This window comes from Dama dama, chromosome 9 (assembly GCF_033118175.1).
Source record: "Dama dama isolate Ldn47 chromosome 9, ASM3311817v1, whole genome shotgun sequence".
Lineage (NCBI taxonomy): Eukaryota > Metazoa > Chordata > Mammalia > Artiodactyla > Cervidae > Dama > Dama dama.
The window spans coordinates 33,795,406-33,816,126 of record NC_083689.1 but is presented as its reverse complement, the minus strand read 5'-3'; the positions used below and the strand labels follow the sequence as shown (position 1 = coordinate 33,816,126).

The 20,721-nt window shown below is 38.9% G+C and overlaps 1 protein-coding gene across 2 annotated transcripts in view; it reads left to right on the top strand.

The window, feature by feature from the left end:
- SNX24 (sorting nexin 24) overlaps positions 1–20,721 on the top strand; it is a 175,615-nt gene that overhangs the window by 74,166 nt on the left and 80,728 nt on the right. For both annotated transcript variants that reach the window (XM_061150909.1, XM_061150910.1), the window contains exon 2: positions 18,373–18,456. In XM_061150909.1, coding sequence (XP_061006892.1) covers positions 18,373–18,456 — 84 coding nt within the window. The remainder of the gene's footprint in view (positions 1–18,372; positions 18,457–20,721) is intronic.

The following is a 20,721-nucleotide window of genomic DNA, read 5'->3' as shown; positions in this document are numbered from 1 at the left end:
ATGTACTATTCATCTCTGAGGGCCAAGCAGCTCACCCGTCTGAAAATGCTTCCGGGTTTCCATATTACACTGATCTTGTACATTTCGGTTTGTAAAATTTAGGATCACTTTGGCAAAGCCTTGGTGAGGAGTAGCGTGCTCAGACACGCACAGAGCAAACGTTTGGAAATAGGAATGGACCAATCGTGGCTGTAGGTGTGAATTCCCTAAATGGTGAACCAGTTTCTTTTGTCCAGGAAAGGACTTCATCAGAGAGTTCCCTTCACATCCGTGTTGTGCTCTGTGGGGAAATGCCAGGTGCAAGGTTCACACTTGCACCCACTCTGCCCATGCAGAAACACAATGAGGAGAAGGAAAGCAGATGATCATGTCCAGGTGTTGAAGATGATTTAATTGTGAGTGTCTAGTACATTAAATCTAGAGGTAAGGCTTAGGGAAAGGCTTCATCCTTCCTACCCTCGGGAGCAGTTTTAGACTTTTCAGACGCTGACCACTTTAGATTTAGCTCAGGCCCTCGGGGATGGCAGGAATTAGAGTTAATGTGTTTTTTTCAGTTTCTCTATGGAGACCGCATATGTCCTATTACTAAGGTAAAAGTGACTCATACAAACAACGGAATCTTGCAAAATGATTCTATTTTTGCAAGTCAACCCTTTTTCTTGAGTTCACCATTCTGTATCTTTAAAGGAGTCAGAGAAATTAAGTGATTATGATATATCGTGTAACTAGGAGAATCTCTTTGTTTAGGGTAAAAGAAATCAATACAAGAAACTCTTGGAATATTTCTTTTTTCTTTCCTCTTTAGCAGCTCCTTCTATATGGATTTAGAAATGCTGATTCTACATGAAGAATGGCAGTGATACATGTTGAGGCCTGGCCTCGTTAGCCTGCAAACTTCTCTCTGAAAGTCTTTGGCAGTGGTGTGTGTTACATAGATTTAGAAAAAGTGGTGCTTGTTTAAATATGGACATTTGCTTGTAAGTTTTTTATTAGATAAACTCAGTTTTTAAATAGTCCTGTATCAGTAAATTTTAAAAAGTAGGTTAATTTGAATTTTTTTTTAAATCACAGTATAGTTCATGTGCTTTCCTGGTGACTCAGACAGTAAAGAATCCGTCTACAGTGTGGGAGACCTGGGTTTGATCCCAGGGTTGGGAAGATGGCCTGGAAAAGGGAACGACTACCCACTCCAGTATTCTGGCCTGGCGAATTCCATGGACAGAGGAGCCTGGTGGATTCGCAAAGAGTCGGACATGGCTGAGTGACTTTCACTTTTCATAGTTCATTTACTGTGTTGCGTTAGTTTCAGGTGTACGGCACAGTGATTCAGCTGTGTATATATACATTCTTTTCTAGATTCTATCCCATCATGGATTATTACAAGACACTGAATATAGTCCCCTGTGATATTCAGTAGGACCTTCTTGTTTATCTATTTTATATATGTGCTAAGTCACTTCAATCATGTCCCACTCTTTGCAATCCTATGGATTGTAGCCCTCCAGGCTCCTCTGTCCATGGGATTCTCCAGGCAAGAATACCAGAGTGGGTTGCCATTTCCTTCTCCAGGTATTTTATATATAGTAGTGTGTATGTGTTCATTCCAACCCCCTAATTTATCCCTTCCCCTGCCCTTCTTCTTTTGATAACCGTAAGTCTGTGAGTCCTATTTCTGTTTTGTAAATAAGTTCGTTTGTATCTTTTTGTTATTCCACATATAAGCCAAATGTATGAAATTTGTCTGTCTGACTTACTTCACTTAGCATGATAATCTCTAGGTTCATCCATGTTGCTGCAAATGACATTATTTCATTCTCCTTTAATGGCTTGACTGATAGGTTAACTTAAATTTAAGAGAACAAAACTCTTACTAAGTTAAATTCTGTGATACAGCTTCATTGCCCTTGCCATCTCAGTGCTGTCCAACCATTCTGTCCAAACTTAAAACTCCCCCTGCCTCCCTCCTCTCTTCCTGTCCCCCCACAGTGCTCCGAGCTCCTTTTACCTGGTTCTGTTTTTTTCTCCCATACCAGATAATCACTTTTAAAAACATTCTGTATAATTTACTTATTTTAAAAATATATCTATTGTTGTCGGTCTTCCCTGCTAGAATGTAAATTTCATGAGGGCAGTTCCCTTTGCCACTTTACTTCACTGATAAACATCAGACACTTTGAATGGGAATTAGCGCATAGTAAGTGCAGATGGTGATTGCAGCCATGAAATTAAAAGACGCTTACTCCTTGGAGGGAAAGTTATGACCAACCTAGAGAGCATATTAAAAAGCAGAGACATTACATTGCCAACAAAGGTCCATCTGGTCAAGGCTATGGTTTTTCCAGTGGTCATATATGGATGTGAGAGTTGGACTGTGAAGAAAGCTGAGTGCCGAAAAATTGATGCTTTTGAACTGTGGTGTTGGAGAAGACTCTTGAGAGTCCCTTGGACTGCAAGGAGATCCAACCAGTCCATCCTAAAGGAAATCAGTCCTGGGTGTTCATTGGAAAGACTGATACTGAAGCTGAAAGTCCAATACTTTGGCCACCTCATGCGAAGAGTTGACTCATTGGAAAAGACCCTGATGCTGGGAAAGATTGAGGGCAGGAGGAGAAGGGGATGACAGAGGATGAGATGGCTGGATGGCATCACTGACTCAATGGACATGAGTTTGAGTAAACTCCGGGAGCTGGTGATGGACAGGGAGGCCTGGTGTGCTGTGATTCATGGGGTCGCAAAGAGTCGGACACGACTGAGCGACTGAACTGAACTGAACTGAAGTGCTCAATAAATATGTGGATAAATAAATATCATCATCATCTGTTTTTAAACCAAACATATATTGGGAACATAAAATACTTGATATTTTTTCTCATTTGGAATTTTGAAAGAAGGTTGAGAATTCTACAGTCTTTAAGAGCTTCCTTCCTTTGTGTAGGTGGGCATTTTAAAAATGTGGATGCCTGCCTTCTAATACTGTTTATAGAACAAAAAAAGTGTCTTTCTCTTCAGCAGGAATAACAGGGTGTCTCTTCAGCATCCTTGCTTGTAAAGTCTGTAAACCAGTCTGTATTTTATTACGGAAACAGAGCTTGACCTCTGCACCTGCTCTCTGCCCATGTCTCAGGGCTGAGCAGCGGAGCCTTGGAGCTGGCAGGCATACTGCAAACGGCCTGTGCTCAAGTAAACTTCCTCTGTGGGTCTACTGAGGACCATTAGTTCTGTACTGAGAGAACACAGGAGGGTCTTGGATCTTATCTTCTTGATGCCAATAGGAAGAAGCTCAGCTTGTCATGAATAAGCCGTAGTTCTTGTCCACCCAAGCTTACCCTTTGCACTTCTTTGAGTTAAAAAATAATCATCTGTCTATCCCTATTTATCTATCTGCATATATATGTTTGTGTGTATATGTATATTCATATATAGTGTGTGTGTGTGTGTGTGTGTGTGTATACTCAGTTGTGTCCAACTCTTTTGCAATCTCATGGACTGTAGCCTGCTAGTCGCCTCTGTCCACGGAATTTTCCAGACAGGAATACTGGGAAGTGCATTGCCATTTCCTTCTCCAGGGGATCTTCCTGACCCAGGACTCCAACCCCTGTCTCTTGTGTCTCCTGCATCAGCAGGCAGATATTTTTTCCCATTGCACCACCTGTGAAGCTCATTTATATAGAGAGAATACACATTCTAGTTTCTTCCCAATTTATGTCATTGGGAATACTTGAACTTTTGAGTTGCATGATTTTTTGTGAGGATGTTTTTAAAGACAGAAGCAAAGCACATCATTGAGCTTCGTGGTGTGTTAGAGAATTGGAGGTTATTAATGGCCTCAGATTCCGTTTAGATTTGTGAGAAACCCAATGACATTTGGGAAGAGACTAGGATGTATTGGGCACCAGTCTTGTGTCTGGTGAAGCGCCAAGTGTTTTATATACCATGTCTTACATATTTACTCTGCCACCGGCCTAAAGAAACAGGGATTATCATCCCCATTTTCCATATGAGGAAATTGAGGCTCAAAGTGAATAAGCAATATCCTTAAGGAATGACAGCTGGCAAGTGACAGATCTGGGTGTCGGGTGTGTCTGACTCTAGATTGGCATTCTTTGTACCATATCATGTAGCTTCTCCACAGTGGTGCTGATTATTAAGATGGGTAGTTTCTTTTTAATAAAAGGGCTATATTTCAAAACTCTGTTCATAGCACTCATGTCCTCATGGACAGTATTCTTTAGACCAGCTACCACAAATTTTTCTATAGGAAATGATCTGGTTCTGCACTGTTTTCTCTATCAAGTCCAACTTACTGATTTTTCTCTCTGACAAAAATTATTCATGTTACTTTTTTCACTATCAGACTGCTGAACTGGGCTCAGTTGTGGACATGTTCTTCCCAATGCGTTGTCTTGCTGTTAATTACTTGTTCACTCTCCTTTCCCTCTTTCCTTCCTCATCTATTTTCTGTATTCAGCCTACTTTGTTGCCAGGTATTGCTTAAGGCTGGAGAAAGAAATGGCAACCCACTGCAGTATTCTTGCCTGGGAAATCCCATGGACAGAGGAGCTTGGTGGGCTATAGTCCATGGTTTCGCAAAGAGTCAAACACAACTCAGCGACTAAACAACAACAAAAACCCTAAAGCTGGGAATGTGCTTGATATATCTGATGGTCAGTAAGGGGACTGGTGACAGGCAGGGAGGCTTGGCATGCCTCCATGGGGTCGCAGAGTCAGGCACGTCTGAGCAACTGAACTGAACTGAAGGGGACTGGTGTGCATAGACCAGGATAAGTAAGAGGGGTGTATTGGGAGATGTAGAAGAGAGAGGGGCTTTGAAGCCTGTGGGTATAAAGCTTTGTAGGCTACAATAGGGACTGGAATTTTACTCCAGGAGTGGTGGAAATCCATGGAATGAGTGCAACAGAGGAGTCATGTGATCTAGTAGAGGCCTGAAAAAGGCTACTGTGAAACACAGATGGTTACAGGGCAAGATTGGAGCAGTGAGACCAGTGGGGAGGTTGTAGAATGAGTTTTCGGGCCTGAATGAAGGAAGGCACTGCAGACTCTCCAGTGACACAAGGCTTGGCAGAAATGCTGGCTTATGATTTGGATGACAGCATAAATTTTCAGAAAAGTTGCAGTATCCTCATGTGATGGGTGGAAATGGACATGGTCCTTTGTAAGCCAGACCTCAGTTTTCACAATCACCTGTTCCAGAATTCTCAGGGAAGACCTAGCACTTTTGTTTGACCTCAAGGTTCACCGTGAGCCAACAGTGAACTAGAGCTTCCAAAAAGATTTAGGAGAATATGGGTCAAACATAAGGAATCTTAAACTAAGATCAAAGGAAGTCAGGATTCCACTGGGTCTTAGTGGATGGGTCTTATCAGCAATGCAAGATTCTGAGCGGGCGCTGATAGAGGTAAGTGCAGAAGCCACAGGTTTGCCCTGCAGGCTCAACCACCTCTGCTGATGGGAGATCAGTCCCTTCCCCCTTGTGGAGATGGATGGATGTGGTCAGTAGTTACACTCCTATGGGGTCATCTTTTTTCCCTCTCTATCTACCAAGTCCCCCTCCCCCATGCTGATACAGAAACAGCTGTGAAAGTGACTAGATGTTAATAATGGTATTAATAGATGACATTCACATTTGGGTTCTTGCTAAATTCAAGGTAATATGGTAAATTATTGACACTGATAATCACATTTAATCCTGACAACAAACCTATTTGAAAGGTACCATTATAAGCTTCATGTTATAGATGGGGAAATTGAGGTTTATAAAGGTTAACTAATTTGCTCCAAATCATGAAGTGCTACCCAAGCCCAGCAGAGAACCATAGAAGACATAGGATTCAAACCCAGGCAGTTTGATTCAAGGGTCAGAAGTCTTAACCACTGTTATCCTACAAAGCTGGTGGGTGAAATAAAAATATTATTGTCGGAGAAGGAAATGGCAACCCACTCCAGTATTCTTGCCTGGAGAATCCCATGGACAGAGGAGCCTGGTGGGCTACAGTCCATGGGGTCACAAAGAGTTGGACATGACTTAGCATGCACGCATTATTTCATGTAACCATTATATAGGACAGAATCTGTTAGAATGGAAGGTGGCTTATGATGTTCAAATGGAAAAAAAATTACAAAAAGTAGGTATGATGTGATGCCTCAGAGTCTTTTCTATCCTCTGTTATTTGCTTGTTTTCTGTAATGAACATGTTTAATTCTTCAGGTAAGAAAAAGTCTTTATTAAATGATGAGAAATTGTGTTCCTAAGATTTCATAGAAGCACAAAAAGAAATCTACAATAAAAACATGTATATGAATAATTCCTACCAAAAAATATTACTGTCATTTCTGCATATATGGGCTAAACATTTTTTTTTTTTTGTGAGTTGAAATCTATCTTTTATACTTATTATATGAGAAAATCTGTGTTGAGTTTTAAACTACCTCAATTGTAGATTTTGGAGACATAATCCATTCAGTAACTGGGGAATGGCCATATTTTCTTAAGTCCTGGATTCTATATTTTAGGTGAACAGTGACAAACTATATTTTAACCAGAAGGTGATCAGTAGTGCAAGACCTGAAGGCCAGGTCTTCTGAAGGACAGCTAGAGGAGCTAGAGAAGTTTCAATCTGGAAGGGGAAGACTTTAAAATGCAGCAAAGTTTTCTCATACTGGAATGGAAAACCATAAGCCCTGATATGGTCTTAAGACTGCAGAATAAACTTCTCTTCCTAGGTAACCAGATCCTGTCTCCTGACATTAGATCACATTCACAATTAGATGAGTCCCAAATGTATATCTCTGGCCAAGACCTCTCCCTAAGCCCCAAACATGCAAATTCAGCCCACTGAACATCTCCACTTAATGTCTATCTAACATGTATCTCAAACGTAATGCAACACGTGCAGCACCCCTGTTTGCACCCGCCTTCCGCCCCCCACCCCCGACAGTCTTCCCAGCTCAGTTACTGGCACCGCCATCCTTCAGGGTGCTCAGATTCCCAAACCTCACCATTATATTTGTTTCCATTTCTTTCTTCCTTTCTTTTTTTTTTTTTTTTAAAGAAGCTCCACATCTAATTATGTTAGCCTGTCCTTTGTTTCTACTTCTGCTCACCTCTCTCCACTACTATTCAGACCTTATCTCTCACTCTTCTCCCTCCTCATCACTTTAGGCACGTAACTATGTCAAGCATTTAATCTTCCACCTGCCAGGACCATCCTGCCCCCAAGCCCAGCTATTCTCACTTCCTCTAGGTCTGTGATAAAAGAAATAGTGGATCTCCCAAAATGTCTGCACCCTAATCTCCAGAACCTGTGAATATGTTTCCTGATATACAGAAGAGACTTAATGAAGGTGATGAATGTTATGGACCTTTGAAATCACAGAGACAATTTAGCTTATCTGGATAGGATCAATATAATCCCATGAGTCTCTCGCTTAAAAGGAAGGGGAAGCAGAAAAGTAGGTCACAGAAATAGGACATGAGAGTCTTGATCTCCTGTTGCTGGCTTTGAAAATTGAGAAAGGAGACCATGAACCGAGGAATACAGGTGCCTTCTAGAAGCTGCAAACTTTGCCCTTAGCTGAAGATAAGCAAGAAAATGGAGACCAAGTCCTACAACCACAAGGAAACAGAAACGTTTTCTCCCAGTGAACCACCAAAAGGAACCCAGCCCTGTCAATACCATGCTTTTAGCCCAGTGAGTTGTTGTTGCTCAGTCGCTAAGTCATGTCCAATTCCTTCTGACCCCACGGATTGTAACCCACCAGGCTTCTCTGTCCTCCAGTGTCTCACAGAGTTTGCTCAAATTTATGTCCATTGAGTCAGTGATGCTATCTAACTGTCCCATCCTTTGCCACCCTCTTCTCCTTTTGCCTTTAATCTTTCTCAGCATCAAGTACCCAAAGTATTGGAGCTTTGCATCAGGTGCCCAAAAGTATTGGAGCTTCAGCATCAGCATCAATGCTTCCAATGAATATTCAGGGTTGATCTCCTCTAGGATGGACTGGTTTGATCTCCTCGTAGTCCAAGGGACTCTCAAGAGTCTTCTCCGGCACCACAGTTTGAAAGCATTAGTTCTTCAGTGTTCAGCCTTCTTAATGGTCCAACTCTCACATCCATACATGACTACTGGAAAAACCATAGCTTTGACTATATGGACCTTTGTGGGCAAAGTGATGTCTCTGCTTTTTAATATGCTGTCTGGTTTGTCATAGCTTTCCTTCCAAGGAGTAAGCGTCTTTTTGTTTCATGGCTACAGTCACCACCTGCAGTGATTTTGGAGCTGAAGAAACTAAAATCCGTCACTGCTTCCATTTTTCCCCTTCTATTTACCATGAAGTAATGAGACCAGATGCCATGATCTTAGTTTTCTTTGAATGCTGAGTTTTAAGCCCGCTTTTTTACTCTCCTCTTTTCACCTTCATCAAGAGGCTCTTTGGTTCTTCTTCGCTTTCTGCCATTAGAGTGGCGTCATCTGCATCAGTTCAGTTCAGTTCACTTCAGTCGCTCAGTTGTGTCCGACTCTTTGTGACCCCAGTACATGACTACTGGAAAAACCATAGCTTTGACTAGATGAACCTTTGTTGGCAAAGTGGTATCTTTGCTTCATAGTTAGCAAGTTTTAAAAATTTTTATTTGGGGGATAATTGCTTTATAGTGTTCATAGTTAGCAATTTTTCATTCCATTTCAGAGCATCTTACAAAGAACCAAGACATTTATTATTTGACAAACTAATACAGTAGGTATCATTTTGTCTTCTGTATTTTATTAATGAAAGTACTGTGGCTCAAAGAAACTTAAGAGATTTGCCCAAGTTAGGACGTAGTGCAGATAAAATTTATTTATCTATTTTCGTTCTTTCAAAGCAGGTCATAAAATAAAATAATAAGGTTCACGTAGCATCTATCTTCCAGAATGCTTAATTGTTTAACATAATATGCCATATAAAATTTATTGCCATAACAATTCAGGTAAGCAAAGAACTAGCAGCACTCACATTTTATATAAAATCTAAGTTAAAGTTATATGATATTGAAACTAATGAAAAACTATGTTAACCAATCAATATGTATGACCTGATGTATTTGAGTGCATTTTTTCCCTCATCCTGAATTGATTGATTGGGTTTGTGTCACAGATGTGGCTGAAGAGGAAAAGAAAAATGAAGACTTTTCCTAATCAAGTAATCAGTCAGGGAGCTGCAGCTAAAATTAGTCAGTAGTAGGGTTTATACTGAAAACCTGTAATTCTGGAAATATTCATAAACTCAAGAGAATCTTTCCTTTATAACCAGAGAGATGTAAAACAAAAACATTTAGCAGAGGTTATGTCATTTTTAGGTTATCTGAAAGTACTTCATATACATGGAAAAAATTTTAACACTTCATAAACATGTAAAAGGAAAAATGAAATGTCTAATACCTTCTAGAACCAGAAGTTAGTTGAAAACTTACTAATTTATTTTAAGCAATGTTACTGTAAGTATTAATAATATATCTGAATCTCAATTTCTTGGTGTCTTGGAAAATCTCTGTGTCCCTTATAATCTCTTAGAAATATGAACTGAGTTGATTCCACTCCTGTATTAAACTCTCTACTTCATTTTCACTATGTATATGATTTTAATTTCATAATTAAATTAAAATCAACATTATGACTTTATATTTGTTACTCTGTAACTTGAACAGCTTTCATTCACCAACTTTTAAGCAGCATGCTTTGACTGTCAATTATGTAAGATGGAAAGGTTTGGACTCCATTTACTTCCTTTTACACCAGATCCTTCCCCATTCATCTCTTGTTTTCTGCTAGTTGTGCCATTAGTTTTTACACAAAAAATATTTGCAGTCTGTTCTGTAAAAATAATTGTCTTCTCTGTTGTATAGATTGATTCTAAAAGCTGAGTACAATAATTAATGTTCCCATATGATAATTATATGTATGTGTGTACAGATATTTATTTATGTTTTCACCATGTAATCAAGTTTTGGGAACTGAAAGAAGGAAAGGTAGCCTTATAAATTGTTAACCTGTACTGCTCAATGGAGAATGTTTCAAGCATTGCTTCAAATGGACAGTCTTGTTCAGGTTTGTTTTGTTTTTTTAATTAATGTGGACCATTTTTTAAAGTCTTTATTGAATTTGTCACAATATTGTTTCTGTCTTATGTTTTGGTTTTTTGCTGTGAGGCATGTAAGATCTTAGCTCCCCAACCAGGGTAACCCTCACCCCCAGCATTGGAAGGTGAAGTCTTAATCTCTGGACGGCCACGGAAGTCTTGACACTCTTAATTCTCTAAACTGTTTCAGGTCATGTTGCATTTATTTTAAAGCTTTATATTTGGAACTGTACATTGTATACAGTTTTGTTTAGTTGGTTTTCTTGAAATTCTTAAGCACGTTTTTCTCTTAACAGAGAAAGGTGAATGCTTCGATGCTATCACTAAAACCTCATTAATGATAATAGGTATTAATCATACCCATTTTGTTCTTGAAAGCATTCTTCTTGGAACCCTTTGGCTTCTTACTCTAATTTGAATACTTTTTAGGCTGCAAAATTGGTATTTTAGGATTCCCCAATACCTGCATATTGTTTCTAGATTTCCACTGATTCTTGGCTGCTTTTTTGAATTCCTTTTTTGAAAAAATCTTCTAGGAGAATTTCATAAACATAAACATAGTACCTAAAATATTCTCCCTCCTGCATGTCTGAGACAAGCACCTTCCCATCTTCCTGGTGGAAAATTTGCCTAGTATGTATATGTATATATATAAAGAAAAGTCATTTTGAAGCTGATAGTGTATCTTTATGTGTATTCTTAGTATAATGCTTTAGTGTATCCTTATTATAATGCATTAGTGACCAAACTACTTGGAAGACTGGACTTAAAACTTTAATTTTATATAGAGTCTCCATTTTTGTAAGGCACCTGAAAGTTATTTATTAGACACTTTTAGGTGCAAAAACTTTTTTTTCTTCTGTTGAAAATAAATGACTATGAAAGATACGAGCTTCTGAAGACGGAGCTCATTCAACCTAGAACATAAGTTAAGTCCTTCTTTAGCTTAAGATTATTTTGTTTTTTTAAGGTACATTCCTGAAAAAACTGGGTGTAAACCAAATTATAAAATATTTTATCATTGATTTACAGTTTAACTTCAGAGATGTTATCGAACTGGGGGTAAAAAAAAAAAAAACTGACTCTAACATGTAGTCAAAACCGCACTTACAAATTGAAATCTCTTTAAAGTAGTATTTATTTTTCTTTTCAATTGGAAGTCTAAGGACTTAATAATGTTCTTAGGACTGTGGCCAGAATAGTCACATGAACAGTATAGTTTCTGTTTTTTAAACAAACTTAAATGAAAATCTTAATATGTTTATTTAGTTACATGAAGCTTCCCTTGCTTTATACAGAGGAATTTCTAGAAATCTCTAAAGGCAAGGATGTCTCCAAAAGTAGAGAGCTAGACGAATAGGTCAGGTCTCTATGTGATTTTATGTAAGACAGTTGGAATGGAAACTTATGCTACTATAAACCCTGGGCAAAATATTCCCAATTCGTTCTCATTTCCTCATCATACTGCCAAAGTGACTGGTAGCCAGTGTTGGTCAGGATGAGTCAGGCGTTCCATATCCTTTTGGTGGCAGGGTAACTTAGTACATTTGAGGGGGATGAATTTGGTAAAATTTTTGGTAATTTATCTTCTGTATGTATGTGTGTAATTCATACACAGGAACAAGAATGAGATGTGTATGTCTATACAGATACATTAATCATTAACATATATAAATAAAATATACATAGGTATATGTAGACATAAATAAATGTATATGTACATATTTATATAAATAAATGTATATAAACATATTAAAAATATACAGTGAAAAATACTCCAGTAACTTAATATTCCTTGATTAGGGTCCTAATTAAATAAAGTGTGGTAACAGCATACATGATAGTACTATCTAGCCATTAAAGAATGAAGTATGTCAAAATGTGCTCATTAATGAAGGTGTCTATGTATTAAGTAAATAAAGTAGAAAATAAAAGTAGTAGAAAAAAACAAAAGTAGTAGAACTATATACTCTAGCTACAGTGGTATTAAGAAAATAACTTATATTTTATATGTACATAAAGAGCTTATATGAGTATAGACACTTTCTGAAAGGAAACACATAGCTTACACGGATCCAAATAAAAAACTTAATATGGTTTTATCCAAGTCTCTTATGTATTAAACATGCTTTTCAGTTTATTTCCTTTGGACTTTTGAAGTCTTCCTTGTAAGCCTGTATTTTTGTAGCAAAGCCATAGGAACTTAGATTTGGGACAGCAATGTAAGGAGACTGACTGAGGGGGTGGTGGGCACAGATCCTGGCAAGAGAAGTGTGTTTTCTACGCTGCAGAGCTGTGTGCCTTCTATATAGGTCAGTGTTTGTTTGAGAGGAGCAGAGGCTGTAGTTACGGGTAAATTCCTCATGCCAGCATCACCACCACCCTCTCGGCCAAGGGTCCTAGGTTCCTGCAGAGCGGCCTTGAGAAGACACTGGATGGAAGGCATAGTTCTCACCCCAGAGTGTTTCTCCCCACTTGCACGTGTTTCTTTTCCCCGAGTGAACAGGACTATAAGGGAGTCTGTTCACTGGGAATTAGTATTGTGCAGTGGCTAAGAAGGCAGATTCAGGAACCAAATCACTGAGTTCAAAATGTAGCTACCATAGGCAAGATACTTAACCCATGCCTCAGTTTCCTTGCCGGTAAAATGGGGATCATACTACCTATGCCGTGACCGGTTGTTATGAAAATTAAATGAGTAATTGTCATGATAAAGGAGCTTGGAGCAGTGCCTGCATATAAGTGTTATAAAAGTCTTTGTTATTGTTGTTGTTATTATTGGTCTTACAATTTGGGAAAAGTTACCTAAACACTTTAATGATTAAAAGTTTAACATTAAATCGTACGTTGATTTTATATATGCCAGTTTACATAGAACATGTTTACATAACCGAAATATGTATGCATTGACTCACTCTTACAGGGTTGGTTATTTATAGAAACATTTGAAAAATTTGCTCTCAAACTTATCTCTCTTTTCTATGTGATATCTCTGTTTTTTGGCAGCTTTTCAGGTTTTCTCTTTCTTACTGGTTTTTAACAATTGGATTGTGTTTTGCCTTGTTTTTTTTCCCCCTGTTTCTTGTACTTGGGTCCATTGGTCATCTTGGACTTACAAGTTTATCAGTTCAGTTCAGTCGCTCAGTCGTATCCGACTCTTTGCGACCCCATGAATCGCAGCATGCCAGGCCTCCCTGTCCATCACAAACTCCCAGACTTTACTCAAACTCATGCCCATCGAGTCGGTGATGCCATCCAGCCATCTCATCCTCCGTCATCCCCTTCTCCTCCTGCCCCCAATCCCTCCCAGCATCAGGGTCTTTTCCAATGAGTCAACTCTTCGCATGAGGTGGCCAAAGTATTGGAGTTTCAGCTTCAGCATCAGTCCTTCCAATGAACACCCAGGACTGAATTCCTTCAGGATGGACTGGTTGGATCTCCTTGCAGTCCAAGGGACTCTCAAGAGTCTTCTCCAAAACCATAGTTCAAAAGCATCAATTTTTCAGCGCTCAGCTTTCTTCACAGTCCAACTCTCACATCCATACATGACCACTGGAAAAACCATAGCCTTGACCAGATGGACCTTTGTTGGCAAAGTAATGTCTCTGCTTTTTAATATGCTGTCTAGGTTGGTCATAACTTTCCTTCCAAGGAGTAAGCGTCTTTTAATTTCATGGCTGCAGTCACCATCTGCAGTGATTTTGGAACCCAAAAAAATAAAGTCTGACACTGTTTCCACTGTCTCCCCATCTATTTCCCATGAGGTGATGGGACCAGATGCCGTGATCTTAGTTTTGTGAATGTGGAGCTTTAAGCCAACTTTTTCACTCTCCTCTTTCACTTTCATCAAGAGGCTTTTTAGTTCCTCTTCACTTTCTGCCATAAGGGTGGTGTCATCTGCATATCTGAGGTTATTGATATTTCTCCCAGCAATCTTAATTCCAGCTTGTGCTTCTTCCAGCCCAGCGTTTCTCATGATGTACTCTGCATATAAGTTAAATAAGCAGGGTCACAATATACAGCCTTGACGTACTCCTTTTCCTATTTGGAACCAGTCTGTTGTTCCATGTCCAGTTCTAACTGTTGCTTCCTGACCTGCATACAGGTTTCTCAAGAGGCAGGTCAGGTGATCTGGTATTCCCATCTCCTTCAGAATTTTCCACAGTTTATTATGATCCACACAGTCGAAGGCTTTGGCATATTCAATAAAGTAGAAGTAGATGTTTTTCTGGAACTCTCTTGCTTTTTCGATGATCCAGCAGATGTTGGCAATTTGATCTCTGGTTCCTCTGCCTTTTCTAAAACCAGCTTGAACATCTGGAAGTTCTCGGTTCACGTATTGCTGAAGCCTGAATTGGGGAAATTCTTGATCAAGATTTCTTCAAACATATTTGTCTTTCTCCCCAACCTCTCACCCCACATCTCACCTCTCCTGTGAGTACTCTAATTATACATGCACTTTGATGTTTAAAGTTGTCCCATGGTTCATAAATGCTTTGTTGATTTAAGTTACTACAGCTGGATTTTTAACTTTACTTATCTTTTCTTCTGTAGTGTCTTACCTGCTGCTAATCTCCTCAAGTATATGTATATTTTTATCCATTGACATTTTTTACTTTTCAGTAGGACCCAGACCTGTTATCTAAGTCTTGTTTATATCTTCCATGCCTCCACTTAACACAGTCAACCTTTCTTCTAGATTCTTGAACATAAGAAATTTTCTTATAACAAGTTAATGCTTTAATCTACTAGTTTTATCATCTGTGTCATTTCTCGACTAGTTTCTAGTTACTGTTTTTTCTTGTCATTATGAGTTGAATTTTCTTGCTTCTTTTGGACTAAATGCCAGGCTTTGTACATTTTGTCTTGTAGGGTACTGAACATTTTTATGCTCTCAAAAATATTCTTGAACTTTGTTCTGGCAAGTGGTTAAGTCACTCAGAAACAGTTTACTCTCTTCAGGTCTTGCTTTTAAGGTTTGTTACTCTGGATTAGAAAAGCTTTTAGCTTTTTTTAGCTTTTTTAGCCTCTGTGAGCTCTCTAACGAGTGCTTCTTGAATTAAGAGGTTTTCTGCCTTGGCTTTTGGGAACAAGCGCTGTGCCCAGGTGTCTGGGAGGCCTGAGCGCTGGTGTCTCTAATCTCTTCTGTCCTTGGGTAGTTTCCTCAGTCTCTTGTGCTGATGAAGATTCAGCTGAATGCTGGAGGGAGACCTCTGGCAAGTCACAGAAATTTCCTTCACCTGTGGCTCACACCTCTCCAAAACGGTGCCCCGGAAATCTCCATGGCTTCCTGTTACTCTCTCCTCCCTGCCCCTAATGGCCTGGGATAATCTTAGGAATCACTCTTTCCCATCTCTCAGTGTCATTCATTTCCTCATGTCCAATGTCTTAAGAGCCAGTTCTCCCATTTATTTTGTCCAGTTGTGTAATTGTTTCTCCTTCTCTGGATTCTTCAGCCAGTTTCAACTGGGACGGTTATTGGACACTGTTAACTCGATCTTGGCCAAAAGTGGAAATCACCCTACTCTACGTTTTACCTTAAATATGGGGGGAGGTGGGGGAAGGAACCGAAACAAACAATCCTTGTCCACCCAGTCTGAAAATCCAGAGGCAGCCACATTCAACTCCTGCATACAGTTTTTCCTGGTATTTCCTGTCAGATTTTGTACCCCTCACTGCCTCTGTGTTCAGAGAGACCTCTTCTTACCACAGTGTCTAAAACGGCACCCTTGTCCAGCTCTATGTTACCCTGCTGTATTCTTCACTGCGCTTTTGTTTCTCAACTTCTCCATGTTTTGTAATATGTTTATGATCTGCGTTCCTCACTGGATACTATAAAGGAGGTGTGCTCCATGAAGTTTGGGCTCTTGTTTGTCTTGTTCTCTGCTGAATCCTCAGAGCTTCAAACAGCTCCTGGGCACATTGTAGTCCTTCAGTAAATATCTGTTAAATAACTGAAAAGAATGAATGCCAGATACTGTACATTCATTCCAAATATCATCTGTGCTGCCCCCACCTTAGAGGTAGATAACAACTACTAGGAGTTTGCCAGGAAAGACGAGAGGGAAAATGTTTTCTTGGCAGCAGGGACAACGTGTGTCAGAAACTATTAAGAAAAAAAAATAGGTCTGCTATGGAATTTAGGAACATAAGATTTATTAAGTGGACTCCATTTCTTGCTTCATATTGTCTTGGAAATTCTGATTAAGAAACTTCCTTCCCGAGGTGTTTTCCCATTTAAAAGAAAAATGTCTTAACAGTGTTAGGTATATTGTGCATTTTAAAAATAGCAACCCAATAAAAATATTAGAATGAAAATGTATCACATAGTTTTTTCTCTGTGTGTCTATGTGTGTTACGTACACCCCAGCCCCTCCCCCACAAAGTGAAATTTAGTGATTGTGTGAAGTAACTGTGGAACTTGGTGATGGAGCCATCTGCTCGATAGGAGGGGTGACATTCCATGAGGCAGCTGGTATGTAATTTGTCTTATCTGTGGCCTTCAGGAGGGAGCACCTGAGGGGCAGCCTAGTAAGTTGAACCTTTGTGAGTCTTCAGCTTTCTCCTTCTATGGGTTCTTCAGCAAACGTGCCAATTAAAGGGGTGGTTTTTGTGATGAAGCCTCAAGTAACTGAACTCAGAACTAAACTTCATCTATTTCATACAGCTCTGCAGATAGAAAGTACTTTCATTGCTCCCACATTGTCCTGATTTAAATCTGAGACCTGCCACTAAAGAGGAGACTCTGATTTCTATTAACCAGGCCCCTGAGTTGAAGCTGTGCTTCTTTTGTTTGCATTTCTCAGGGTAATTTTCTCATTGTATTCCTGGCTTTGAAGGGTCTTTGAAGAAGACGGATTTGCTTTAGTGAACTAGTAAACAAATTTTTTTTTTTTCTAAAAAATAATGTACATATATCTTAGAGTCTGAAAGATATGCATATGTTTTTTGAAGAAAATATTTTCACTAATTCACCAAAGAAAAGTATTTTTTAGAGGGATTTCTTGAGGAAAAAAAGAACAGTTGGTTAAATTGATAAACATGTAACACTTATTTAACAAAAGCAGGTTTCTTAAACTGAGTCATGGAACAGAAGATTTTGTTTCTAATTGGAAGAAGTACAAAAATATGGACACATTTTATGTTTGGTGACATAATTTCTGGCTTTCCAAAACAGTCATATTTACATGTAAGGCAGAAATTTAGAGCCATAGAGAGCTATTTTCATAATGAAGATGTGTGATCTTGTATCTCATAGGCTTGCCTTAAGTAATTCTTTTTAGGGTTAGCATAATGTGTTTAACACTCTTTAGTGTCATGTGACCTCAACTTTAGTTTTGTTTCCTTCAAAGGGGCAATTGAAATGGAAAACCATTTCTAGGTCATGGAACAATTCTCCTTCAACTTGGTGATGACAGACTTTCCCTCAGCAAAGCAGACAGAACCAAAGACAAACTCTTGGAAACACAGAGCATCTGCTCTTCAGCTCCTGCCTAGCGTCCTTCCCCCACCTACCTTAGTGTTGTGTTCTCATGAGCATTTCACCATATTCCTCATCCCTTGTTCCCAGTCTTGACCCATGACCTAAGAATCAAGAAAGTGTCATGTTAGTGCTTACTAATTAGTGCACCCAGAGAGCCTTTTCATCTGGCCTTTCAACCTCCTGAAGGTGGGAGCACAAGCTGTCACTCGTATCATGGAGGGAAAACGAACCTTTACTACATTTTCCCCATTTTGCAAACAGCAGAATAAGCCCAGCTGAGACTGGAGATGAATATGCAGGTTAGAAAGAAATTAACCTAAAATGTACTACTCTTTGCTTGGTTGTCTTAAAGATGACACAGCACTGCCGTCATTGAAATACCCATAATGGGCTGTGATTTTTGACAGACTGTCTCTGTGGCATCACACTTGTATTTTGATGCCATCATATGCATTTAGTGAAATAATTTTAGGAGAGGAGTCTTCTCTGATTAAAAAGTTAAGGAGCGTTTTAAGGCATTTAAGTCGCCTCTATTTTTAAACACGTTTGCAGGGTTGCTGTCCTTTGTTAGTGAGCATTTGGCTCCAGGGCTCATTAATCAGTGTTGTTGGGCCAGGGTCTCCTGAGCCTTCTGGGTTTTGGGGGATCAGCTACTGTAATTAAAGGGATGAAATATATCATGGTCACAAACTTACCACATCAGACAATTGAGGGTTTGGAACTGGTGGAATTAATCTTTTTTTATTTTTTTCCTTTAGGTGTTTAAGATAGAAGTTCTAATGAATGGAAGAAAACATTTTGTTGAAAAAAGGTACAGCGAATTTCATGCTCTGCACAAAAAGGTAACTTCTCCCCCCAGCTCTTCTCTACAGGGCAGATGGTATAACGTTAAGACCGCTTTCTGTGGTTCCTTAGAGCTTTAACTGTTCTGAGAACAGTGTGATTTTTCTTTTATCATGAAGTAAATTTCTTTTTGAAATGAATTGTTCAGTCCTTTCAAAGGTATACTTTCTGACTAGCTGGATTTTCCATTAAGATCTTTTGCATAAATAGATGTGTGATGGCAAACTGTAGTGTACTATGTTGGATGTTGTAGATTCAGAAAGAATAAGACCCAGATCCTGTTTTATCCATAAAATATACTTAAAGCTTTACAAAAAGGGAGGAAAGTCAAATGATTATTTTACTAGAAATAAATTTATCAAAATCAACTTAAATTTATCTGAAAAAGATGAAATCTATGTCTCATGTATTCAAGGACTGTTTGGGGATCATGTAAAGTGGGCTCAAGGCTTTCTTTTGAATTAGCAAGGCCATGTTACAAGATTGGTTTTTCAGTTCTTAGAACCATTTCGTTAAAGTCTTTGAGAAAAGAAATAAGAAAGCTTTTAGAAAAATGGTCAGTGAAAAGTAGAAGAGAGAATACTTCTTTTTTTCTATCAAATTTTCATATTTCACAGGTTATAAATTATTATTACAGTGTTAAAATGCCTTAATAACTAGAAATATCTCATGAAATTGCCCAGGAAATCACCACATATGAGTTAACCCAGTTTTAGCATTTTTCTTTCATATGCATACATATTCATATCTTTGTATATATATATATATATATATATATATATATATATATATATGTATGTATGTATATATACTTCCTGTATATGAACATGTATTATTATATACACACACATATATCAAATGTGTGGCACAGTTCAATTTCTTCAAGGTAAGAAGTTACATGGGGGAGAAAAAAGCTGGATGGAATGACAGTATGTTCAGAAATAATCTATGCTTTTAATTTCATTAAGGACAACTTAAATTTTCCTGGGAAACATCAATGCGCAAATGATGTGGCAGTGGGCTTACTCTGTATTACAAGCTGTGTAGCATTTTTTTGGTAGCATTTTTAAAATTTAAAATTTTTATTTTATAATCAGAATATTGAGTAAAAACTTGAAACAGATTATACTGGGAAGTGAGTAAGGCTTTTTCTCTCCTTGTTTGAGGAGCTATCAGTTATCTGTACACTTTTCCACTAGGATAGCAAGGGATAATTAACATTGAATTTTCTACTTAAAGTTGTGTTACGACCAGGTTTACTTCCACAAGAAACAGCACAGGTGAAGCACAGAATCAGGCTGGGCATTGCCAGCCGACTTTACAAAAAGCTCCCCCCACCCAAGGGCCTTACAGAGAAACAAACGTGGAGTCTGGGCTTCACTTGCTTCTCAAGGAATTCTGGTTTTGTTCGCTTGTTTATTGAGGAAACAGACTCTAGAGAGATTTCTGCAGGGGACCTTAGGAAATGTGTCCATACAATGAAATTAAAGCCTGAACTCCTCCCCCTCCCCGGCCTCTGATGCAGTAGTCTGGACCCGGCAGCCTGTCACATGCCAGCCTCCTTCCTTCCCTGCCAGGTCTCCATGACCCCAGCACAGCCCAGCTGTCCCCCAAGATACTTGGGGGCCAACTCCACACGAGGCACAGATGGGTGACTGCCAATTAGGCCTGCCCTGAGCAAGAGGCTGCCCATGCTGCTCATCAGCGGAGGGTCGCTCATGCTCTCTTCTCTGTTACGATTTATTTTCTTCTACAGAAGAGGACCCTCTCCCCAGTGATTATAGGCAAGTTCTTAGATTCTCACAGTCAGAAAAATTTTCCTAGATTTCCTAGGATGCCTCTCTCAACTTCTGCAGTTCTGTTAATAATTTGAGCTACTCTTAAAATTATATCATCAAGATGATTAGAATTAAGAGAAAAGAGAAATTCTCAAATCTCTCAATTTTGCATGTTTTTAGCAGCCTTGTTAAAACATGATTACAGGGATTTGGAGAGAAAAATAACATTGTGCAGCAGAGTTTTAGTGGGGAGACACTGAATCGTATGTATTACAGAGCAGAAAGTGGCTGTTCGAAGTCCTCTTTATTTGTTCCATTTTAATTGTATTAGATTTGGCAAAAAAGTAACTAAAAAGCAATAAAGTGCAAATAAAGGCAGGGTATAAAAATACATATAAATCTGTAATCCTGACTGTAAAGTTGTATGTTCAGGAGGATTGACATGGGCAAAAATTTAATCAGAATACACAAGCTTTACTGATCATT